Here is a 25,765-nt window from a genome sequence, read left to right on the forward strand (position 1 = left end):
ACTTTACTGGATACATGCATTTTTGGCGGTTTTGTTTGTTTTTATTTTGGGTTTTAATTGGAGAATTTGGAACATTGTGAATTTTGAAGGATAACTGAATTGCTTCAGATACTGGTCTGAAATGGTAGAAATGTGGGTGATTTTGGCATTTCTTTGTGAACTGAACTGAATGAATTGCTTCTTCACCTATACTCAGCATCGTGTGATGGAACATGGTGTGGCAAATAGAAGCCACATATTTATGTTCATGTCCTCCTTGATTTAACTTCTAGATCAGAGATAACTGGGCAATTGCAACCAGGACAGAGATTGTTTTCCTTCCAGTGCCTGGCCAGTGGACCACAGCATTGCGATTTAGCATACTTAAAGAGATGTGATGTTACACCTAGCTATCATTCAGCTGATCTTTAGCCATTTATGTTCTGTTTAGGGGAACTGGGGTGGAGTAGAGAAGTAAACTGTTGGCTTTCTAGGTGGTTTTGAGAGATTTAAATTGGTTAATGGGTCAAAAATCGCAGTGGGATCTCATAGATCACATTTAGATGTTTCTTGAGTTTCATGTTTCTCTGGGCTGCACTTTGCTGACCCTTGTTTTAGAGATTGGGCTAGCATCTGATTTCTGAAGAATGACAACTCTAGAAATTCAAGATATTCAAGATAACAACCATATCTTTTTAAAAGGTAAACAAGTTAATGGTTGTAGTTTAGTAATACCATATTCCACAAACCGAAGAGAAGACCCTAACAAACAGAGACAGCTGAAATATTTGTTACTCTTGCTTAACCCTTACCTTCTCCTGGTGGAAAGGTTTTCTTCACTTTCGCTCATCACTAAGATCCTGCTGGACCCTCCTTGACTTGCTTCATGCATGACTTCAATCTGGATAAGGATTTTGAAAAACAACAGAAAAGATTATGGCTAAAAGTTCATTCCTTCTGCAGTACAATACTCAGTGTAATGCAAGAACTCAGAAAACCTTCAGAAGTCACAGAAGTACAGAGTTGGAAAAGACCACAAGGGCCATCCAGTCCAACCCTCACTATGCAGGAATACACCATTAAAGTCATTTGTCTAATTGATTTATCTGTAAAACTTAGAACTATTTCCACATGTCACAAAGGCCTACTCAGCAGTCGTTCTCATGTGAAATAGATAATTATGTTGATCATACAGAGTTTTGTTGTAATTCTGCAGACAATATTTGTGTCAAAGAACTATCGCAAAAGGTATCTATTAAGCCTTTGTGTTTATAGAGAGCTTTAATATGTCTGGCCATTGCCCCATACAGCCCAGTACTGTTTATCCTGATTGAATTTCAATCTTTTCCAATGTATACTACCTGATTTTTAAACTGAAACACAAAGCTGGGATATTTTTAGTGCATGCATGCATGCAAAGTGGGCTGTGTTATAAGCAAACTATATTATACATGAATTTGACTGAGCAGACATTGCTTTCTTTCTATTTACGGTGGCTACACTTGATTTAGAGCAGAGGTAGGCACCTTTTGGGTGCCATGGGATAAATTTTATCACTGCAAACCTTATTGTGTACTATAATCCCACTCCCTGCAGAAATTGTTCTAAAAAGTGGCAGAAATCACAACTGGGAAGGGAAAGGGTTAGTGTTAACAGAAAATGCCTTTCCCTGAAGTAAAACAAAGCATATGGGGATAAAGTTCTAGAGAAGAATCATACTTCCTGAAATGTTCTGGAGAAAAGTCTTCTCTAAAATAGATGAGGAACATAAATGACTGGTATACTCCAAAACATATTGGGGACTAAGGGGCATGTATACGCTGAAGGTTAAATATCACTTTATTTTGGCATACACAATTATAATATCAAGGGTGGGCAACAGTGAAATGCTAGAGAGCTGCATTAGCACCTTAATCTTGGAGGGCTATACCTTCCACTACATTCCCAGAAACAGCAACAAAAACAATAGTTGCTTCTTGTTCATTTCCTGGTTCAAAAAGAAGGGGGTGGTTTTTGAAATTTGCTGGACTACAATACCATAATCACTTCAAAGATTGACTATGCTAGCTGGAGATTATGGGGACTGTAAGCAAAGGCATCCTGTACAGAACAGTATTGGGGAAGGGTAATCTAGAGCAATGACTTAAGAAACAATGGTCCCAGTAACTTGGTTTTTCTCCAATAGAGAAACAGAACTTCCTACCTTAATTCCACCTTTAGTCTTCTTTACACTTTTCTTTTTCGACAAATCTGCATCAGAAACAGATTTTGGAGGACTAGAAATTTCTAGTGATCTCCTATGGGTAGCTGAAATGACACAAACAGGCCTCATATAATATCAGAAGATGAAACAGTGAAATCAAAAGCAAATAATTCCATCATTTTAAAGTTTTGCAAGTTTAATTGTTTTTTTGGACTAGGCTAAGAGTTTGTTTTAGGTGTTTATAAAGCCAGGACTATAAGTCCCCTTCTACACTGCCATATAATCCAGATTATCAAAGCAAATAATCCACATTATCTGTTTTGAACTGGATTATACGAGTCTATACTGCCATATAATCTAGTTCAAAGCAGATAATCTGGATTTTATATGACAGTGTAGAAGAGGCCTTGCAGACTGCTCCTCCTCTTTTTTTAAAAAATGATTCATACTGTTACCCACCACCATGTCTCAGCAAATTCTATACATTAAATATATGATAATTTATAAGAAACCAAAAGCAGTGGAAGCATTACGAGATGGGAGAAGACAGCTATAGCCCTCAGCTAGTAATCATTTCTAGAAGCAGCTACAATTCTGGTATGTCCATTTGAAATAAATAAACATTTAACTTCAATTACATTGTTTAATAGAAACATGTGGGGCTCTTTTTCAATGAACAAAATTTAGGAAGTATGAAACTAAAGCCTGTGCTGAATGACGTCACTGGAAAAAACTACCATGTATGTTAAAAAAATAAACCATGTAGTTACTGTAAAAAGAGAATGATGAATTTTTGATCCTAGCAGCGAAGAATGGTGAGAAAAGGCAGATATATAGCATCTGGCTTGAATCCTAACTTTCCTTCCAGGAACAGAACAGAGTTCATGTTCATAAAATGGGGCTTTCTCATCTCCTCCTTCCTTTTGGAATGACCTGCACCCCACCTCTAAGGATTTGCTCTTATGGGGTCAGGGGAAAATGTGGAAGGGGCAGGGGTGCAAACAGAGCGAGGAGTCGGTGGAGTTCATTATATCTTACATAGAGAAGTAAATTCAGGTCCTGAATTTCTGTGCCTCAAGATCTAATGTTCTAACCTTTTATGGCATTATTAAGTGTGAGGGATCCCTACTGCTTTCAGTTAAAGACACCTTCACAGCCAAAAAGGTAGCTAGTAGTTATATTAAGACGAAACCTGGCTTCCTTTCTAAATATCCATCAAAATATTTTGGCCAGGATCCTGTATCAGCTCCTTAGTTACATATACTTAGTTGAAATTTCTTAACTAAACAAACTGTCCTGGCCAGACACTCCTTAACCAAGTAAACTCTCCTGGCCTGACACGCCTTAACTAAGTAAAAACAGAGTACAATAAAACCATTTAAATAAAATAAAATATTAAAATACAATTTTAGTACAATATTAATATGGAAGAACACACAATCCAGGAGAGGATTCAACAGCATGACCCTATAGGAATGCTGATCCTGATTGGGGACTCTCCATCAAACAGGGCTGATTGACAGGTGTTACTCAGATCTACCAAAGAACAGATAGTGCCAGGTAGCAGCCCAGAGTGTGAGTTGCGAAGCAGGAAATCTGTAGGTCTGATCTCACCTCAGTTGTGAATGGGAGACATGCTTCAGATTCTGGCAAATTCCAAATCAAAAGCCAAATTGGATCGATCCAGACAGATTGAGAAGACATCTGAACTAAAGAGGTGGTCTGAATGTGAACACTCCTGAAGATTTGCTAACTCTTGGGAATTTGGAAGGACACAGAGATGGAAACTGTTTATCTCCCAAAACTTGCATTTCTCCCCAAGTTTTCCATATATATGAACTCTTAGGATGGGGATAGGGAAAAGGGAGAGGATGAGGTGTAGCTTTGGAGTTAGTAATTCTAACTTTTATAAATAGAGAGCAGGTTTTCCAGTGCTCACAAGACTCAGTGCTTGGCAATGTTGAAGTAATATACACAGGACAGATTTGGTGTTTGCTGTTAGTTTCCAGCCTTCAAAGAAGGAAGGGCACACATTTTGACCCAGGAACAGTAATCGCTGCACTTTCAAGTCTTTCTGTCTTTGCTTACCATATGAGGCATTTCCATCAAGTACCCCTATCCCATTGCAGTGCCTGTGTTTTTATTCCCAACCTCGTGGAAAAGAAAAAAGCTACATGCTATTTTTCATTCACCATTACTCTTTATATTTGGCATTTGCCAGTGTTATATAATGGCCAAAGATAAGCAACTGAGAAGAGTAGGTGAAGAAAATAACCGCCCTCCTCCATTTAAACAGGAAGTGCTGTGGCATGCTTTTTAAAATTGCCTGGTTTCTTAAGTAGGCCATCTCTGTGCTGCAGGTTTCCACCACAATTGCTCACAAAAATATTGTTTTAGCGTATGTGTGTAGTGTAGTGTTCAACAATGAAACATCTGCAAAGTTCATCCACAGTCTGAACCAGGGAATCAATGCATCTCTGTTTTACTGTTGTTCTGCCAAGGGAAAGGCATTCCCAGGTTGTATTTTTAATAACCAGTCATTAAGGAACATTAATATTATTTTATCTAATCTCTGAATTTGTCTAGTAACAAACATGGCACAACCCACTGCATTGACTTTCTGTTAAATACATAATTATGAGTTTTATATTAAGTGTTAAGAGTTTTTTCACTTTTTCATTTTAATGCTTCCAGGATGGTTCTTTGCATACTACAAAAGCGTCCCTTGGCGAAATAAAACCTAGCAACCAGAGTTTTGATCATCCATTCTGACTGACATATATTATAACTTCTCTGTACAGTTAGGGGGGGAAAGAAAGGTCTCTTCTCACTTCTGGTTTTTAAATAAACATTCCAAATGGTAACAAGCTAGTGGTTTCCTCAAGGGGCATAGATGGAATTCACATCTGCCACATTTCCTGAGTCAGCTAATCTCTCCATGGTCTTTTCCGCTTTTATCTTCACACCAGATGTTATTCATGAAGCAATTTTTTTTCCAGACTACCAATAATGTAGGATGCTATGATGGATCCAACAGACAGCCGGATATTTGAACCTAGCATATGACCAGTTATAGGATTTCATTACTTTAAAAGGCACCCCAACAGTGTTTCTCCTCAAAAGGAAGCTGATGTGAGTTTCCCAGGGCCAATTCATGCAACTGAACTGGAACCTTGTGAATATGGATTACATAGATCTGTGTGGTGTGTTTGTTGAATACTTATGGACCTGTACACTTACTATCCATGCCTAAGCATGGGTAGTAAGTGTAAGAAAAGTACTCAACAGTCATCCTATAAATCAAACAGTTCCCAAGTTTTTGAAATATATAATCTAAAGCAGTACAAGGCATACTTAAAAATGCTAACCCAGTAAAGCATCACCAAAGGGCAAATGGGAAACATTGCAGAGGAGGGATAAGAGCTTAACTGTAGGTCGTATCCACACAGCACTGCTTGTTAAAATGCTCTGATATGTCTCTGCTTGAAACATTGGAGAGACACTGTCAATTAAACTGTATTAGATTATGGCCAAATAGCCTGAACTGATATAAAATAGCTTCCTATATTCCTTATATGTTAAAATTGCTCAAAGAGCTTGGGAAAGGTGCTTGTTACATCTACAACTTCTAGAATTCCACTCACATGCTGAGTAAGGTTTCTGCCAGATGAAATAAAAAAGGTGACTTTTCCAAGATTAAATTGTTCTCTTCTTTCTATACTCCAGTATGAATCTGATTCCATGAGAACCGATATAAAGAAGGTAGTGGTCACAGTAGGGAACCCTATGCTTAATTCTGAGCTGAATCACAGATAAGCAGAAGCTATGTCTGAGAATCAAGTTGTCATTTGAACTGACATAGTCTAATTTCTTTATCTTTCTGGATGTCCCATACTTTGGGAGGGGCGAGATCTACTATCTTTAGAGACTTTTATTGTTTCCTTGTGGGGAGAATAGTAGCATAGGAGGGGGCAATTTATTACTAGTGAAAAAAACTGGAGAAAGAGTCCAACAGCTCCTCTTATTGACTGCTTTGAACAAATTGACACCCCATTTCTATGGCTCCATTTCACTAAGGAAAGGAAATATCAGGAGATCCAGCTTTAATGAAGAATTAAGATAAATGCATGAAGAATACAGCAATCATGGGCTTCTAGTCAGGTTGGCTTTGTATCACCTCCAGGATCAAAGGCACTATGTTTCTATGTATCACTTGCTCAGAAACATCAAGTGAAGGGTGCTGTTATTTTCATGTCCTGCTTATAGGCTAGGTAGCCTTCAATAATGGTCATTGTGTAAAAAGAATGCTGAACTAATACAGCTATGTTTGCCAGCCCTTGCATTTAAATGAATGGGTTAAGAAGCCCAAGTATTTTCTATGACTTACCTAAGGTGCTGGTAGGCCGGATGCTTTTAGGTGATGCTCGCTTTGGTGATGACTCTGGATGTGGGGCCACGGGTTGCACTGGCCGAGTCGGCTTTGCTGCCAGCTTCTTCAGACTCACTTGCCTCTTGTCAAACATTTCTTGTACATCTTCTAGTTTCTGTAGGACTCTTTGGGCATTGCTCTGCAGAATAAATATCGAGATAGAGCATGTATCATTAGGAGGCTAAGAATGCCAAAGCATATGCCTTTTGCTCAAGAGTGTTAAGGCTTCCCAAAACCTTATATTAATTTATCATCAATGGCTAGTAGTCATAATGGTTATGTCCAACCTTCTGGTTCAGAGCACTGTGCCTTTTAATCAGAACTTGAGAAAGTTATGTTTTCCAAGCACGAATCCCAGAAACTCAATTGTCATGTTGACTGGCAGTGGTGACTGATTGTTTTCATGTCAGAGGGGTGGTGAACCTACTCCAAGTTATAGTCTGACCTACAAAGGTTGGCACCAGAGTATATTAATCATCTCCACTAACATGGATGCTAGCAGCTGTTGTGTACTAGTTATGACATTCTAAAACAGGCATGGGCAAACTAAGGCCCAGGGGCCAGATGCGGCCCCCTGGGCACTTATCTCAGATCCTCCTAATTTTCCCTGCCTTCTTGGCATAAGGGCATGGTGGCCTGATGTGTCCTCATGCTAAAAAGATGGGGAAGAAAGGTATGTAGCAGCTGAGAGCTCTCTGGAGTGCTCTTAGCCACTGTGTGCCTCACCCTCCTCCCGGGATATGGACAGTGCGAGCAAACCCATTCTTATGTTGGGAGGATGGTTCAAGGAAAGTATGCGGCAGCTGAGAGCTCTCTGGAGCACACGCAGCTGCCGCCTGTGTCGGCCTCCACCCAGCATAATGTCAAGAGGACAGCCTGAGGATCAGGAGAGGAGAATAGGAAGAAGGATCAGGGAAGTTGTCACGTGTCCCGCCTTCCTCCCAGCATAAGGATAAGATGGGCAGCCCTATCTTTATGCTGTGAGGACAACCTGGGAATGGCCTGGACCCTGCCTTGCTCCCTCCTGGCCCCATCCTTTCCTAGGCCCTCCCCACCCAGTGTGTGCCCAGCCCTCCTCCCTCCTGGCCAGGCCCTCCCAGTCAGGCCCATACTGAGGCCCTAAGTTTGCCCATGCCTGTTCTAGAAAGTGAAGCCCAAATAAGTAGCTTGTCAAACTCTACTCTAAATATTAGTTGCAGAGAGTAGGTTTCACAGATCACAGGCCTGGATGCTCTTCTCTAGTCCTCAAGGTCTGGGAGAGAAGTCTTAACAGAGAGCATCGTGTGTTCCTGTTTGTTAGATCTGGTATTTTTATTTGAATTGCATGTTCTTTACAACTGTGTTTAATCCTTAAAGTATCATGCTTTATGACATCAACAAGCATTGTGTATTATAAAAACAGCAGAGCCCACCTATTGTGACATTACAAGAGGTCATCTCTAAGCCTGAGGTTTTGGCCCTGAAATCACAGAGACTGAGATAATCCTGATCTAGCAAATCCTAGCTAAGAAGGAACAGCAGCATAGGTTTGTTACCAACATGTTCTGCTTGAGAAACAGAATTTGGACTAGATTGACCTTTTGGTCTGATGTCCTTACCTTAATCTCTGGGGTGAGAATCATATCAAACTGATTGCAGAACTCCTTGCCATTCAATAGCTGGTGCTCCTTGGCTGTTCCCAGGAATTTCTCTATGTCACAAAGTGCAGTTTCAGCTCCCTCTTGTGTCTGGCACTTGTCCACAGCTTGGGAAGCTAAGAGGTAGATTCCAGCTTCACACCACTGGCTTGCCTTAAAAGGGGAAATGAGTGGAAAATAGCAAGCAATTACAACTTCAAATCATATATTCCTCCAATCTAAAAAAAATAAAATCTTAGTCTACTCAGATTGTGGGTAGGTGTGCTCTATCAGGAGATAAATGTGAGGCAGAAACTCAACTATATACCATTACTCTCAGAAGGAATTTAAAAAGTTTGTTTCGGGCTGCAGCTCCCTAAACCCCACAGCCAATATAGCCATTGGGTAGTTCTAGCCATTATACCATGCTGACTGGGAAAGTTTGGGAGTTGTAACCTAACACCTTGCTTTTCCAAATTTCAAAGTACTGATTTTTTTTTCCATGTCAGGAGCGACTTGAGAAACTGCAAGTCGCTTCTGGTGTGAGAGAATTGGCCGTCTACAAGGACGTTGCCCAGGGGACGCCCAGATCTTTTGATGTTTTTTACCATCCTTGTGGGAGGCTTCTCTCATGTTCCTGCATGGAGCTGAAGCTGATAGAGGGAGCTCATCCGCGCTCTCCCCAGGTGGGATTCGAACCTGGCAGCTTTCAGATCAGCAACCCAACCTTCAAGTCACAAGGCTTTAAACCACTACGCCACCGGGGGCTCCAGTACTGATGCAGTCAGCTTATGCCAATTCACTGGTTCTGTATACAGTGATATTTGGCTTATAAGCGAAAGTTTAAAAAATGTGAATAACAATGTCAGCAGGCAGACATTAAGAGGCATAGATGCAGGGAAAAATAGAGCAAGGAAATGAGCATCAGTCATTTTATTTTTAACTTCTTTGTAATAAGATAAATTACATTTTCTATTTCCTCTCTGACTCGGAATACAGAAGTGCAGCGAAAACTTCATGTAGTACCAGAAACTTAGAAAGAAACAGGTCACTGCATTAAAATCCTGGATGAAGCATCTTTGGAATATCACTTTGATGGTAAACTATCTCCATGTATTCAAGAAAACAGAAAGAATTCTTTTTTGCAACTCATTTCCTTTCATTTACTTTATTAATCATCCCACATTGTGTGTTGCCCCTTTCTAAAGCATGCGTGCACATGTGGAACCATGTTATTACTAGGAAAGTCTCAGAGGATTCTATTTTATAAGAAGATAGTTCCAAGATTTGTGCATTTTGAAAACTCTGGCATTTTGAAAACTATCATTTCTTCTTCTACATTTGTTCCTTTCTAATTAAAGTACAATAAAATAGGGAAAGGAATATATCACTTCCTCTTAAGCTACCAGTATTTAAATACAAGTTGTTTCTGCTTTCAGCCAAATACTTTTGTTTTCATCCATATTACAAGTTTATTTGGTAAGCATGTGTGCATATACTTACACATACACAAAATATTAGGCAGATAATATCCCACTATAATTAAAACATTCCTCTATCATGATCTTCTCATAGCAATTCCTCCAATCCTATTACTGTGAATTCCTTTCATAGGAGCACTGAATCCAAGTCCTAAAACGTGCTCATTTAATTTAAGAGAGACTAATAAGTAATTTAGGGTTTTACAAAGACTTACAAATTAAGAAGTATTTTTCATGCTCTTCCTGCCCTTCCAATACCTGTCACCTTTATACATGTTTCTTTAACCCATTCTTACTTACCTTATGTGCAAAACAATAGAGATTTCTGGTGGCAGAATTTGGGGGACTTGATACAAAGGCCCAGTTCTTCCTGATAATTGATGAATTCCTTTCTGAATAGAATATAATCAGCAAGTAATATTTTCTACTTCCATGTATCTTACCTTATCTATTTGTTTGTGCAATTCTAGAGATTTTCCTAAAATATCATATTTTTTCTTTGTCTCGTTGGCAAAGTCATCACAGATACGCCTGAGTTCAACACACTTTGGTCTAATGGAGTCAATTGCATAATGGTTGTTTTGGATCAGTTGGTCTCCTTGAAGAGCTAACGACTGGGCTTTTTCCAAAGGTTCCTGCAAAAGTTTTAAAATAAAGATAATGAAAAACACATATAAAGATAACTGAAAACGCTACCAAGAGTTACACTTTCTTGGAAACCACATTCTTATTTATAGAGTACATGAAAAACAATGATTTGCTGGCGAAGGACTGTCTAGCATCCTATGATACCCTCTTTTGACTCTTTTCTCCCCTCTGTCTATCAAATGACAACTATGCTTTCTTTGGGCACAGGCGTATATCATTTTTGCTCCTGTAATTCAGTAATTTCACATCTACTCCAACAGTTTATTGTTACATGCTGTCAAACTGATTTCAGCTTAAAGACCCTGTTAATAATAGCCCTGCTCCACATCTGCAAACTTGTGGCTGGGGCTTCCCTTTCTCCATCAGTCTCCCTCTGATTTGTTCTTCCTCTTTTCAACTGCCTTCCACTTTCCCCGATTTGTCTTTTGACAGTATTATGGTAATAATTCACCCCTGTGTCAATGTTTGATGGGAAAGTATTGTTACTAAGGTGGCAAAAGGGGGAAAGTATCAGCAAGTTCAGGATAAGCCAAATTGTTGCTTATAGTCCGAAACCCCCTAAAGGAAACCCAAACTATCCCAATGCAAGATCAAGCATGCCTAATGCCAATGCAATACTGAATGACAACTGAGGAGGAAAATGGAAAGACAAGGCGGAGCATAGCATGGGGGTGAGAATCCTGAACAACAGCAGTTCATGTTGTAACATTTTGCTGAAAGTCCCGCTTGCAATTACTTGTCATTGTTATATAGCAATACAGCTTTTAACAATTTACTCTGGTTTGTTTATAAGGCCAGTTTTTAAAAAGCAAACCTGTCCTCTTTCTTCTATCTGCTTTCCCTCCTTCAGAAGGTGCTCCACACGGGAAACACTGTCTCCAATATCCGTGAAACCAGCCTGTGCTTCCATCAGGTTGTCCAGAACTAGTTTGACCTTTAAGAAAAATGTGCACAAAAAGGTAGAACAAATGAACAAGCTTACCAAACTTCCCTGGATGTTACCTGGTTAAAATCAAGACAGAGCCCTTCTTTTACCTCTACATTTTCTGTCCATAAATTTAATAGACATTATGGAAGCACATCAGATAAACTGGTTTGATTCTTCCTGACAACTGAGTGTGGTGGATACTCTAACTGATTCACTTCTAATACTTTCATGCTTTCTTGTCAAACATAAAATGCCTCATATGTGTCCACAAAACTGTAATATGTGCATCCAGTCCAAATAACATTTCTGCCACACAGTTGGCCTCTGAAATATGTGAAGCTGGCTGTCCACAGAGTTGAGTAGTTGATATCTGTAATGTCAGCTCAAAGCTAATATTTTTAAAATACATTTGGGTTAATTTGATTAATTTGGTGCTATAATATTATCTCTAACATGTTGATTATATCTCCCAAGATACAGTAGTACATACTGTAGATACTCCAGATGCCGGAGATGAAAAGGGCGAAGATCTTTACCTTAGTCTGTATATTGTATGTTGTTGTTCACTGGGTAATAGGCATTGAATGTTTGCTTTATATGTGTATTCTGTAATCCGCTCTGAGTCTCCCCGAGGAGATAAAGTGGAATATAAATAAAGTGTATTTATAATTATTATTATTTCATTATTATTATATTATTATAATTATTGTACATAAAATTTAAAATATCAAAAGAAGTTTCTTACGCAGGTCTTGAATTTTTGACATGGCAAATCCAGTATAATCATCTCACTATACATTCAATAAATTGGTTCAACTTATTGCAACAGTATTTTTTTCTTTGTCTTTTTTAGCTATTTAAGGTTTACCAGATAATATTGCAATCAAAGCATATCTAATATAATTGGCCAGCACAGATATCCCATTTAAATCTTTCCAATAATCAATCTAGCAGCTGTTAATAGAGAGCCTTCTAAAAAACGAGGAAATCCTTCTCCAAATTCTGCCTGGGATTTGCAATTTAGATTTGTCTTCCTTTCTTAGTACATTTACTTTTCTATGAATAATAAATACAATCCTCAACTGATATAGGAAACAACAATCAGCAGGTAACTCACAGGGACTGGGAAAAGCACAAAAATAATAAAGAATAAACAAGGGGAATACCTCTCTGAAATCCTGCTCGAAGTGTCGAAGCTGCAAACACTGTTCTAATTTTAGATGGTGCTTGGTCCAAAACTGATCAAAGGCTCTCTCTGTTTCATCCAACTGAGCTAGCAACCTGTTGAGGCAATGAAAGAATGACATTTGATTCAGAGAGACAATCTCAATGTGCTAGTGCAAAGAAGACACAGGGAGACAGGGCAAAGCTGAACTGTCAATTAGGACAAAGTCTACATGGAGGCACCAATTGGAGTATTATGAGTGTTGTTCATTGCCTTCAAATTGGCTTTGGCAGATGATCATCATATGAAATGAGAGAATTCCAAAAGCCCAGTCTTCAATTGTCTTGCTCAGATCTTCAAACTTGTGGCCATGGCTTCCTTGATTGTGTCTATCCACCTATAATGCAGTCTTTCACTTTTCTTACTGTCTTCAACTTTAATGATCAATATTGTATTTTTCATGAGTCATATTGTCTTATTATGTGTCCAAAGTATGACAGCCTTGGTTTGATCATTTGGGCTTCTAGTCGCAGTTCAGGCTTAATTTTCCCTTAGACCCATTTATTTGTGTTTTTTTGGCAGCCTATGGTTCCATTAAGTTTCAGTTTCAGTTCCTTTCAGTAAGGTATTTGAAAATGTACCCCTGGAAGCAGAGTTCTGAATTATTGATGTTAAATAACCATCTGAGGTATGTAATGAAGTAGATGATGTCTATATCAACTTATGCTACAAATGATTTTCTCTCAATCTCAAAGGTCCAACAATATCCCTTTGTATACTGATGCAGACTTTCTATATTACTGCAGTTATACTAGCAGATTCTTGACAAAGATCTCAACTCAGTAATTTCTATACAAGTAAGAGGACAACTGAATGTTCCTGTTATTCCTTAGAGTTGAAGTTCCCTAGCAGAAAGTTCTATTGAATTTATTGCTTGAACTTACTGAATGCCAATTGGATTGGGCTGTTAACTTAAGCTATTGTCCAGCTGGAGAAACATGAGGATAACTGCGGAAAACTATTCCTCTTTATTATCTTTACTAAACCATATTGTAGCAAGACACCTTGAATTTCCCTCTTCAACACAATCATTAAAAGCTATCCTGTCTGCCTCCCAGCATACTCTATCCCCCAAATTTAGGTATGCTCCAAGAACTATAAATGTGAGGGACATTGTTTATTTTCATCTATTTTTTATTTTCATGTTTATTTTCATTCATTTGTTACCCAAAATGGTGGCCCATGGACCAATATTGATTCATGGGTGATAACCTGCCAGTCTGTGGAGGGTCTCCAGTAAAGAAAGAAACAATTTCTCACTCTTTTCCAAAACACCAAATCTCCAGCATGAAGTATTGACATCACTTTGCTTAGTGGAAGTGCCAGCCTTTCTAGTTAGAAATTTGGGGCAACTATTCCACATGCTTCTAAATATGAAAGGTTAATAATCCTTTTGTGACGATATTTCCTGCTTGATTCACTCCTTCCTTGTATTTCTGATTCAAAAGATAATTACCACAAAAAAGATGTAAGGATGATCTAATTAATGTTCACAGCATATGTCATCTTTGTTGTGTTTTTGAGTGCATGCTAACAATAAGCAGATTGCTTTTGGATGACACACACATTTTGTATAAAATACACACATGTGGGCATATACTATGGGAATAATGAAAGTTTAGTCAACAAAACAGGTTTCTCAGATCATCATAATTGTATTTATTTATATCCCACTTTTACCTCAGATCCAAGAAAAAAAACCCTACATTTTACTCTTACCTTTCTACAGTTGCCACATTTTCTAATTCATCTGGACTAAGTTTGCTGGTGGCACTTCGTGTGACAGGCTCTCTGATACAAGTCAATAGTGTGGCCCCCTGCTTCACAGCCAGTTTCAGCTCATCCTGTTGAGAAAAACGAAGGACGGAAGAAATGTGGACATTTCATCAGAATTTATCTTAATATCTGACTCGAGCTACTGCAAAGACACATTCACCTGGCCCCCGCCCTCATTTTTATAATATAATATTTTATATCGGTTTTAATAATATAATATATTGTATATAGTTTATTTATTTATTTATTTATTTATTTGCAACATTTATATCCCGCCCTTCTCACCCCGAAGGGGACTCAGGACGGTTTACAAGTATATATACATACAGTATATTATATTATATGACTAATATTGCAATATTATTAGGAATATTGTATGTAATATAAATATACAATTATAATAGTGAATTATAATTATTACTACATTGTATTACATCATAATATTATTAATATTACATGTATATACAATATATTATAATATAAGTATAGTATAATATTATTATATATTATTATATCATTAAAATGATACAGGAGACATGGTGGAAAGAAGTCTTCCTGGCCCCGTCTTCTTCATTCTGGTCCTGAATGGCAGTTAGACCTTTTGGGGGACGGGGGGATATTACATATAATATTATAATAATAATATAATAATAATAATATATTATTATATGTAATATAATATTATATTATATTACATATAATATTGATAAAATATTATAATGTTATACAATATAATACTAATAATAATACCATATAATAATATTAATTATATGTTATATATTACATATAATATTACAGTATAGTGGTATAGTTCAATATAGTAATATATAATGCTAATATTGTGCTATGCTAATAATATAATATATTGTATGTACATACAGCTGCTCTGAGTCCCCTTTGGGGTGAGAAGGGTGGGATATAAATGTAGTAAATAAAGGTAGTAAATAAATAAATATTTTAGACTTAGGCTCACCCAAAGTCTGAAATGACTTGAAGGCACACAACAACAACAATCCTAATTAACTTGACTATCTCATTGGCCAATATCAGGCCCACACTTTCCATTGAAATCCTGATAGGTTTATTTTGGTTAAAATTGTTTTCATTTTTAAATATTGTATTGTTTTTTAATTGTTATTGTTGTATTGCACTACAAATAAGACATATGCAGTGTGCATAGGAATTTGTTCGTTGTTTTTTTTTCAAATGATAATTCGGCCCCTCAACAGTCTGAAGGATTGTAGACTGGCCCTCTGCTTTAAAAGTTTGAGGACCCCTGGTCCAGCCTTTCAAAACTTGGAATAAAACTCCCCATATATCCAGAAACCTTGGCCAATGGGAGCTGTGGCCATTATTATTTTAAAACTTTAAGCTGTTTGAACTCATTGTATGGTTTAATATACTATTAGCTTATTTGTACTTTTTTTTACTGTTTTCAATCTGTTTAAATTTTATTTGCAAGCCATCCTGAGATATCCTGATATTAGGTGTGATGTCAATGTTCTAACAATAAAAAAACCCTTCTAGTTTGAAAAAGGAAATACAGTAGAGTCTCACTTATCCAAGCTAAATGGGCCGGCAGAAGCTTGGATAAGCGAATATCTTGGATAATAAGGAGGGATTAAGGAAAAGACTATTAAACATCAAATTAGGTTATGATTTTACAAATTAAGCACCAAAACATCATGTTATACAACAAATTTGATAGAAAAAGTAGTTCAATACGCGGTAATGTTATGTTGTAATTACTGTATTTAGGAATTTAGCACCGAAATATCATGATATATTGAAAACATTGACTACAAAAATGGCTTGGATTATCCAGAAGCTTGGATAAGCGAGGCTTGGATAAGTGAGACTCTACTGTAGATATAGTCACAGAATGGTTCAAAATCATAAGTATATTTTAGTGACCATAAACAGCCTGTATCAGGGGATAAGCAAACCTTGGCCCTCCAGATGTTCTGCACCACAGCTCCCATCTTTTGTGACTGTTGGGCTTTCTGGGACTAATGGGAGTTGTAGTTCCTGATCCTAGAAAGGCATTTCCATGAAAAGAGTTTTATGGGCTCCCTTAAGGAACTGGCAAAACTACCTCTGTGTATTCCTTGCCTAAGAACTTGAAACACACACATTGTGCTACATTGATGATCCCTCCAAGATTTTATCTAAGTGCAAGAAAGAACATATTGTTTCCTTTTTAAAGATATCAAAGTGCTGGCAGTGACTAACTTCATTATTTCCATGGAAATCAGCCAAAAAAATAAACCATGAGTGGGCGGGAAACCTTCCATTTTCTGATTTGAACAAGTCTGCATTTGAGCAAGTCTGCACCATCAACTCCCTTTGCTAAGCTCCATTTCTCACTTTCCAAGCTTAGATAGGAGATAACAGTATGACATCCCACTCCTTCCTGTTCCCACTATTAATGCCAATGGAGTTCTCACTTCCATTCTTCTTGCTTTTCCGAAGGAAGAATCTGAGATCATATATGAGAAATCCTGCAATTAACCTTCACTCTACTAATAGTATGCATTATATCCCCCTAGGATTCTCCTCTAGGAACTGAATGGGATGAGAGATGAATGGTCATTGGGTACATCTACCATACAGAATTAATGCCATTTGACACCATTTCTACAGTGTTGATGTATCTATTATTCCCAAACTAGAGACAGCAGAAGCATTATCTGTTCAGAGAGGGGCAATGATCCTGACTCCATGAAGAAGAAAATGACGTCTGGAAATTGCATTTTTTCAGCAGTAGCATTGTACATCAGAATGCTTTGTGTCAACACTACTAAGCTCCAGCAATTTTGTAGCACCAGGATTCAGAGATATACCCCATGCCTGATCATCTCAAGGCTGAACTAAGATGAAAAGAAAACTATGCATGCAGTTATTGCCATTGCAGCAGATAATATTTTTGCCTCTGGCATTCCAGATGACTTTTGTAATATAAATACATTTCTTGTGTGCCTCCAAATCATTTCTGACTTATGGTGACCTTAAGATGAATCTATCATGGGGTTTTCTTGGCAAGATTTATTTAGAGGGCAGTTTGCCTTTGCCTTCCTCTGAGGCAAGGTCACCCAGTTTTCCAATCCTGGTCTCTAGAAAGAAATAGTTCCTAGGAAAAAGGTGAAGTGTCACAGCTTGCCTTTGCTGTTCTTTCACACAGAACAATGGGATAAGTATTTAAATCTCTCTCTCTAGGAAAACTATGATTGGAGAGGTGTGTGAAAATAGCAACCTTGGAAGATAGAAACCTAGGACTATTTTTCTCAGTGTTAGAGACAGAGACACACAAACGCTCACCTTCAACTTGTTGTGCTGTTCAGTGTGTGACGACAGCAATTCTTCAGTGCATGGCACATCATTGGGAAGTTCTGTCTCTGCCAAATTTGTCCCAAAGGTCTGCAACATCTGTGCTGTGGTTTTTACTGTCATGGCAAAATTCTCAATGGCCTGAAAGAAGAAGGCCAAAATGAGAAAAAAAATCCCTTCAAATATTTTATTCCAAAGCTTAAAATAACAAAACACACCGTATTTCTTTAAGTCACCAAACCAAGTGTAAGTTGTCCCAAGCAGGCTTAGCAGGAATTCAGTTCCACTGTACTCACAGATAAGCATGCATGTTGTTGTTGTTGTTGTTGTTGTTGTTGTTGTTGTTGTTGTTGTTGTTGTTAATACTGAAGTCATTTTTGAGTTACAATGACCCTAAGTGCAACTACACTGTAGAATTAATGCACTTTGACCCCACTTTAACTGCCATGGCTCAACACTATGAATCTTGGAAGTTTTAATCCAGTGAGTTATCAGCACTATAAAGACTTTGTAAACTTACAACTCCCATGATTCCACAGCATTGAGCCATGACACTTTAAGTGGTGCCAAGCTGCATTAATTCTACAGTGTAGATGTACCTGAGGTCTAATTCTCAAACCGCACTGGCTCTAAGATGACATACTGTGCTTTTAAATATTTTCACAAAAGCCATATAAATAGTTATCAATATATCAATGATTAAACATTAATAGCATCCCAAGAAATTGCCAATAGGGTTGTTGTATGTTTTCTGGGCTGTATGGCCATGTTCTAGAAGTATTCTCTCCTGATGTTTCGCCACATCTATGGCAGGCATCCTCAGAGGTTGTGAGGTATGGAGAAATACATTGCCAATACATTTCTGATCAGAATTCAAGATGCTGACTATGGCATTTCAAGCCACAAATGGCTCAGGACCTTGATAATTGAAGAGGTGCCTGTCCATACATGTGTCACCTGATAATTTATCTGTAAGAGATCAAATCTCAGGTATCAATTCTCTTTTGTTTCCCATCAGTACGGGCAATATGCCATGGGAAGATGTGGGGGACGGCCTTCTTTGTTGTGGCACCCACATTATGAAACATCCCCACTTTGCTGCCGGACTGACACCAATTTTGCTGCTATTCCAATGTCCAGCGAATACAAGTCTGTTCACTGAAGTTGTTGGGTCCTAATGGGTTTTACAGAAATATGTGCCTTCTAACTACAGTCAGCTTTCCACATTTGCAGGTTTAATTTTAGTGGATTTGATCATTTGTGGATTTATTTAATACGTTCCTAGGAATCTCTAAACATAATTCTTTAAACTGGTTTTTATTGGTTATACTGCTTTAACGTTCCTTTTATTGCACGACACTGCAAGGAAAAAATAGTAAGCTGTTCCAATAAATTAACAAATCCAACAATCCACGCTTATTTTTTCTCTTCCATGCATCTCTGAGCAAAGAGAATTTGGATAAACATTTTGATAAAGTAAATCTTCCCCAGAAGAGGACAAAACATTGGGAAATGTTGGTGTTTTTTTTTTAAGTAACAGGGTTTGTTAGTGTCTCTGTATCACTTACTAGATCATATGGACTCCAAATAAAAATTAAGTAAAACAATACATAAATAAAAACATTGCTGAGACACGCAACAACGCATCCATACACAAAAGCTTCCTAAAATATACAAAGCATGCAAGCAAATCAGACATAAACCCTCCCCACACACTTTTCTCCTTGCTTTCCAAGATATTTCTTAGCAACTCTGACCTTTCATGCTGGGTTCTGGATCCTCAATAGGGAAATGGACATCATACACACCAGGGTGACTTACCTGGACATCCATGAAGCAAGGCTTGATCTGACACCCATAAATAGTGTTGGAAAGCTAATATTGCTGGTTTATATCTTATGTTCCACTGCTTCAGGCTTTTGAATGAACCAACTTCTGTAGCAGAAGTGGGACAGTCAAGGAGAGAAATGCCTAAAGCGACAGAGCGCAGGAAGGTAAGGTGGAGAAGATTTAGGTCTCTTCACCCATCTGCTCTTTTTCATGTTGAAATTAGACCACAATCACTAGCTTTTTAGGTGATAAAACAAATGAAATTGTTTCCATCGTCTCCTATTTAGCCCTGGAATGTATCTCCTGCCCAATACGAGATCAATCAAAGTATTACGATTAAAATGAAAATGATGCTTTAAAAATACTATGAAAATAAACACAAGGATTCCTTAAAATGAAATGCTCAAAAAGTTATTTTTAGAGAGCGTACAAAGCTTTGATCGAATTCAGCTGTCACAACAAAGGGGTTTTGCGCTGCTTTGCTTTTTCAAAAAGAAAAAAAATACATATCAAGGATATGGATCCCAATGTTTCTCTCCTCGTAGAATGAGAACAGTGTCCCATATTTTTAAAAGAAAAAAAAATAAGCAAAAGAGGTGCACAATTCAACACATCATGATTTCAAAAAGGAAGTTAACTTCTGCCAGTGAAATGTATGTATCTTTAAAAAGTATTTAGTGCTACTGTTGCTTGCCTTCAAGTTATTTCTGATTTATGGCAACCCTAAGGCAAAGCTATCACAGGGTTTTCTTGGCAGAATTCAGTCAGAAGGGTTTGCCTTTGCCTTTCTTTGAGATCGCGAAATTGTAAGTTGTTTAAGATCAAGTGTGGATTTCCATAGATGAGCAAGGATTCGAACTTGGTCATAGTCCAACACTCAAACGACTAAACCACACTAGTTCTAATTTAGTACTGCATGTATGCCTAAACAATACATTCTTTTAAGAAAAGCTACTGGAAAAAGATAATGTTATGCATGTCACCATCAATGTCTACTTTCCTAGGGAAGTAACAATGTCAAATTTTACCCACTGTAATTTATTTTAGTTTTAATGTGTTGTAAACTGCTTTGGGTCCTGTGCTGGGCCTAAGGAGGCATCTATACAGCAGAATTAATGCAGTTTGACAACACTTTAACTGTCATGGCTCAATTCTATGGAATCCTGGGAGCTGTAGTTTGGTGAAGTACCAGCCCTGCTTGACAGTGAAGGCGAAAAACCTTGTGAAACTACAACCCCTATGATTACACAGGATTGAGACATGGCAGTTAAAGTTATGTCAAACTGCATTAATCCTACAGTGTAGATGCACCCCTTGTAGTCTCTCCCAACTGTAATATTCTATGGAAATTTCCTTTAGCCACGTGTTCATCAATTACTGTGGCAGTGACTGTTGACATTTCTTAGGAAACACCAAACAGGAACACATTCGGAAGACATTGCTCATGATTCAGAATCATTTGTTTCTTAAACTGCTGTCATTTGAACTATTATTTCTTCATAAAAATTGGGAAGTGAGAATTCAGAGAAAGTATTTAACATTTACAATACATATTTGAAGTGCAGGAATCCAACAGATGCTTCTTACCGTTCGATGGTGTATCCACTGACTGTGTCCATATTCTAAGGTTCCACCTAACTCCCGGGTAAGCTGGCTTTTGTCAATGTATCCATGTAAATCAGAAACCGAATTTAACATGATGATCTGCATGTCATAAAAACAAAAACAGGATATACATTTTTTTTTCTTGACCAGAAAGAACTTTGCACCTTGATCTCATTTTTATATTGTTTTGTCCCTCTTTTTACATTGATGGTTTCAGTTTATAAAATCTACAATATAAACCCCTTGAGTTGTGCTCCAGCTGTAGTTTTATCAGGTCTTTAGCTTCCTCTGCTAAAGAGTGCTGGTGCCTTATCAAACTACACATCGCAATATCCCATAGCATTGAGCCATGGCAATTAAAGGGGCAGCAGGTGGATCCATTGTGGTAGGAGCAGTTAATTCATGCTTAGTTTTATTATGCCTACAGTTTTCAAACGCATCTGCTTTGCCCAATGAATTATTTAGCTTTGGAAAGCCAGGATACCAAGAGGAGAGGGAAAGCAGTAGAGAAAGAGTGCTGACAGCCAGAAAGAGGAAGATGTAGAAACCAGGAAAGGATGCTGGTTCTAACAGCAACAAAAAACTGCTTACCGGTACCTTCATTTTAAAGTCATCGCGATAGAGTTTGATGCCGATGTCAGCGATCGCCCTTTGGATGAAACGGGACGGCCGCAGGACGAAGACCAGCTGCAGGTTCCCTGGAAAGGCTCCCTAGAAAAGGCAAGAAAAGGTGAAGCAATCAAAGGAAGAGCATTGACAGTCTTGAAAAGCAGATCATGGAAAAAGTCACCTTTTAGGGTGAACTACATCTTCCAGAACTTGCTGCCTAAAAGATCCTGGGAACTGCGGTCCAAAAATGACTTTGCCAAGCTCTGGTTAGGGACAAAGAGGTCATGCTTCTAAAGGCGCTGTTAAGAAAATACCCATGACCTCTCTGGAGAATCTCTTTCAAGACATCCATTTATAGCACACTGAGAGCCAAAGCTACCAACATAGACCTCACAGTCAGCTGGGAAGTGCAGAATAATTTTATTTTATTAATCTGATTATTTTGCTGCTAATGCATTATGTAATATTTCTCTTGTATTACACATTTACATTGCTGGCCCATCATCCCCTGCTTTTAATGGCATGTCTCTTGTTGGAAACATACTCCCAAGCTGTCAGTCTTGCCACTCCATTTATGTACTGAATGTATTGTTCATTTAATAGATTCATAACACCCTGCCTTTACAATCAGTTGTCCATAGTATCTTATATCAGAATATGAAATCTATAAAACTAACCCACACATGTGGAAATCTAGAGAGCTGACCATGAGGCCAAAGCGGAAACTGCATGAAAACCACCAATAGAACATACTTAGGACATTATCACATGTGTGTGTGTATATGGGGGGGGGGGGGGGAATAGTCAATAGAAGTGTATGCTGGAATATATCTGTTAAGTCTCAAAGGCGCTGCTTGCACCTCTTCTTACTATCCCATTTGAGAACCACCTTATCATAAAGCAAGGTCATGGCAACATTTTTTCTCTCTATGTGGTAGTTTGGCAGGAATAAGGTAAACAAAGCTTTAACTCAGAAAAACATATTTATTCTGATATTTAAAGTTCTGCAATAGGTTTTGGTGGAGCATTACTAAGAGCCCATCTGAAATCCTCACAATGCTGGGAAGGGCCAGATTGTGCCCTCTGGACATGTGTGGAGACACCTGTCACTCTATCCAGATTGAATGGCAACTGTTATACAAAGGGTGCGGGCTGCTCTAATCCATTTCTTTACAAGTAGCAGGAAATTACAGGAAAAGAGATTCCACGTAAACACTAGGAAGGACTTCATGATGGTAAGAGCAAGCAGCACTGAGATATGGAGCCCCTTGATCAGAAAAACAACAAGCAAGGAAAGGCTTGGGCTCTGCTTCGTCCATGCATTTGTTTCCCCAATTAAAAATTCAGAGTCCCTTGTGGCTGTTTCAAAGTAAAGATAAATACTGGACAGGATGGGAGTGGAGAGTCATCCTTTTCCACGTGTCTTCTGTGTCATGTTTGACCTGCTGTACTCCTTACAATCCTGTTATGAATCATGTTTTCATTCTCCAAGGTGAGAATGGTGACGAAATGCAGCAAGATGCTCAATTCAGCAACCAGAAACCCGACTTAAGGCTTGAGCTGCAGGAAGGGTCCTCATGTAACCCTTCTTGCACTTCATGAGCTTAGAATTGCAAATCAGTTTGCATCTTGCAGGATGGGGAAATAATAATCATGATTTTTCTCCATCCTGGGTGGGAGCAATTCAACCCCCATTCTGTAGGAAAGCGAGTGCCCATTTTCATTTCTGTTTTGGCAAGCCCTGCTTCTCAATATGCGTGTGCGTGGGTGGATGCACGATATCTGTAGGGCAGGGCAAGGGAAGATACCCGCATGATGAGTGGCTGCAAAGAAGCCCAGTCAAAACACAGCAAAACAAGAGCATCAACGGCACAGTCCCAGCAGGGTCGCAGCGTGCAGAAGACAAGCAGAGGCAAAGAAAATAAATCGATAAAATCATCGCAGGACACTTACTGCTATTCGAGTGAGGGACGCCTTTACCGCGCTCCATTTGTCCCTCCGCCTGTCTATGATGATGATGAATCCGATGCTGGCAGCCTCCAGACTGCAAAATATCGAAAGCAGGTATATGGGGTTACAAGGAGGAGGCAGCTCCGTTCCAAGTGACAATAATACTGCAGCAAAAAGACAGCCTCCGTGGCACACTCAGAGCTCATTGTGGGCAAGCAGGGGAGAGCGTGAATGAAACCGACCAGGAGCTTCAATGTGCAAGAAGATAGAAATGTTTCCTGCCACACCACCTTGTAATCCTTTTCTTCCTCCTTCCCCAGCATCAGGTTAGCAGCTTCAATGAAACATGCATATTTTATCTCCCAGACTGCTTGAGCTGTTTTGCTGCAGATTCCCCAAGTGAACAGTTTGGAATCACCTACGTGTCTATCTGCTGGTAAACAAAGATCCCACTTAGTATAGCAACAGCAACAAAGAAGCCCACACAACAGCAACAAAGCCAGGCCCAGTTTGTACACATAGCTACTGTATGTACATGGCCCCATGTAAGCCGCCCCGAGTCCCCGTTGGGGAGATGGTGGCGGGGTATAAATAAAGATGATGATGATGATGATTATTATTATTATTTAGAAGTTGACCTCCTATCTCCTAGGAGATAGGTGCTCGCCATTTGAGAAAAGGATGGTTTCTTTTCTAAAGAGTCAAAGTGCAGAATTTATTATATTGACAAGTGGATAATTCAATCCAAGTTTTCAAGGTCAATCTTATGATCAAAATTTCTAGACTTATCCATAAGCATAAACAGTAATATTTCCTTCCCATGTGCAGCAAGGGAGCAAAATCTCACCCAACCAACTATGATGGTCTTATGGTCTGCTCAGATGACACATGGCTCTCCCAACAAACGGGTGAGAAAGTACTAGATTTTGCGAAAGGGGTGTAAGTGCTTCCATCTCTGGTGTTCTCACCCTTCACTCCACCGGACTCCAGTGTATGCATCTCTCACCCCTGCCATCTGGCACACCTATGCTACCTCTGAAGCTGCAAGATAATTATGCATGTATTTAAAATCTACTATTTATATGACAAAATCACAGGCCACTTTCAAGGCTCTGCCAGGAATCTGGGTTGCACTGCGCACAGTGGATTTAATGATCTGTTATTAAAATCAAATAATGTATATGGTAGATTTTATGTCCAATTATTCAGAAATTATGGCTTTTCAGTGGGACAGGAACACCTAATGAGGAAAGACACCAGGAACAATAAGACTCTCCTTACTTCTTACCTACGCACACCATCAAAACTCAGGCAAGGAAGAGTATAGTTACCCTAGTTACTAGTTAACTACAGTTATCTGTTTTCAGTGGTTGCAAGAAATGGCAGTCTTTTAAAAAACAGCACCCTCTTCATGTTTCTGATTAAAATGTCCCCCTTATGATCAGGGACCCTTCACAACACATACAGTAGAGTCTCACTTATCCAAGACTTGCTTATCCAAGGTTCTGGATTATCCAAGGCATTTTTGTAGTCAATGTTTTCAATATATCATGATATTCTGGTGCTAACTTCGTAAATACAGTAATTACAACATAACATTTCTGCGTATTGAACTACTTTTTCTGTCGAATTTGTTGTATAACATGATGTTTTGGTGCTTAATTTGTAAAATAATAACCTAATTTGATGTTTAATAGGCTTTTCCTTAATCCGTCCTTATTATCCAAGATATTCGCTTATCCAAGCTTCTGCCTGCCCGTTTAGCTTGGATAAGTGAGACTCTACTGTACTTAGAGAGCTATAATTCCCCTTAACTGCTATGGTAACAATAGGAACCTTCATCCTACTGACTGGATTTGTATGGCTGATCTGAGATGGTTTTTAAACAATTGATTTTAAAGTGGAGATAATTGTATTTTATTGTTTTCAGTGTTTATGTATATTTATAGTTTATTTTCTGTTCCGGCATTAAATGTTTGTCGTATATATGTTGTGCTCCATGCTGAGTCCCCTTCGGAGTGAGAAGAGCGGAATAGAAATGTTTTCAACAAATAAATAAATAAATAAATAATATTCTATGGAATTTGAAGTTTGGTGATGCACTCGATTTCTCTGGCTGAGAAAGCAAATCCTTATCCTAAACTATAAATTCCAGGATT

The 25,765-nt window shown here is 38.4% G+C and overlaps 1 protein-coding gene across 7 annotated transcripts in view; it reads right to left on the reverse strand.

Annotated features, from left to right (window-relative positions):
- The window catches only part of mcf2l2 (MCF.2 cell line derived transforming sequence-like 2), a 196,908-nt gene that overhangs the window by 105,769 nt on the left and 65,374 nt on the right, over nt 1–25,765 (reverse strand). For 6 of the 7 annotated variants that reach the window (XM_062976815.1, XM_062976813.1, XM_062976816.1 and 3 more), the window contains exons 4-15: nt 23,610–23,700; nt 21,639–21,758; nt 21,030–21,146; nt 17,604–17,753; nt 14,229–14,353; nt 12,451–12,565; nt 11,171–11,290; nt 10,152–10,343; nt 8,210–8,401; nt 6,570–6,750; nt 2,183–2,286; nt 792–880 (exon numbers count right to left, since the gene is read on the reverse strand). In XM_062976815.1, the coding sequence (XP_062832885.1) occupies nt 792–880; nt 2,183–2,286; nt 6,570–6,750; nt 8,210–8,401; nt 10,152–10,343; nt 11,171–11,290; nt 12,451–12,565; nt 14,229–14,353; nt 17,604–17,753; nt 21,030–21,146; nt 21,639–21,758; nt 23,610–23,700 (1,596 nt within the window). The remainder of the gene's footprint in view (nt 1–791; nt 881–2,182; nt 2,287–6,569; nt 6,751–8,209; nt 8,402–10,151; nt 10,344–11,170; nt 11,291–12,450; nt 12,566–14,228; nt 14,354–17,603; nt 17,754–21,029; nt 21,147–21,638; nt 21,759–23,609; nt 23,701–25,765) is intronic. The other variant, XM_062976810.1, reaches the window with a different exon arrangement.

The sequence above is a fragment of the Anolis carolinensis genome, chromosome 3 (assembly GCF_035594765.1).
Source record: "Anolis carolinensis isolate JA03-04 chromosome 3, rAnoCar3.1.pri, whole genome shotgun sequence".
Classification (NCBI taxonomy): Eukaryota; Metazoa; Chordata; class Lepidosauria; order Squamata; family Dactyloidae; genus Anolis; species Anolis carolinensis.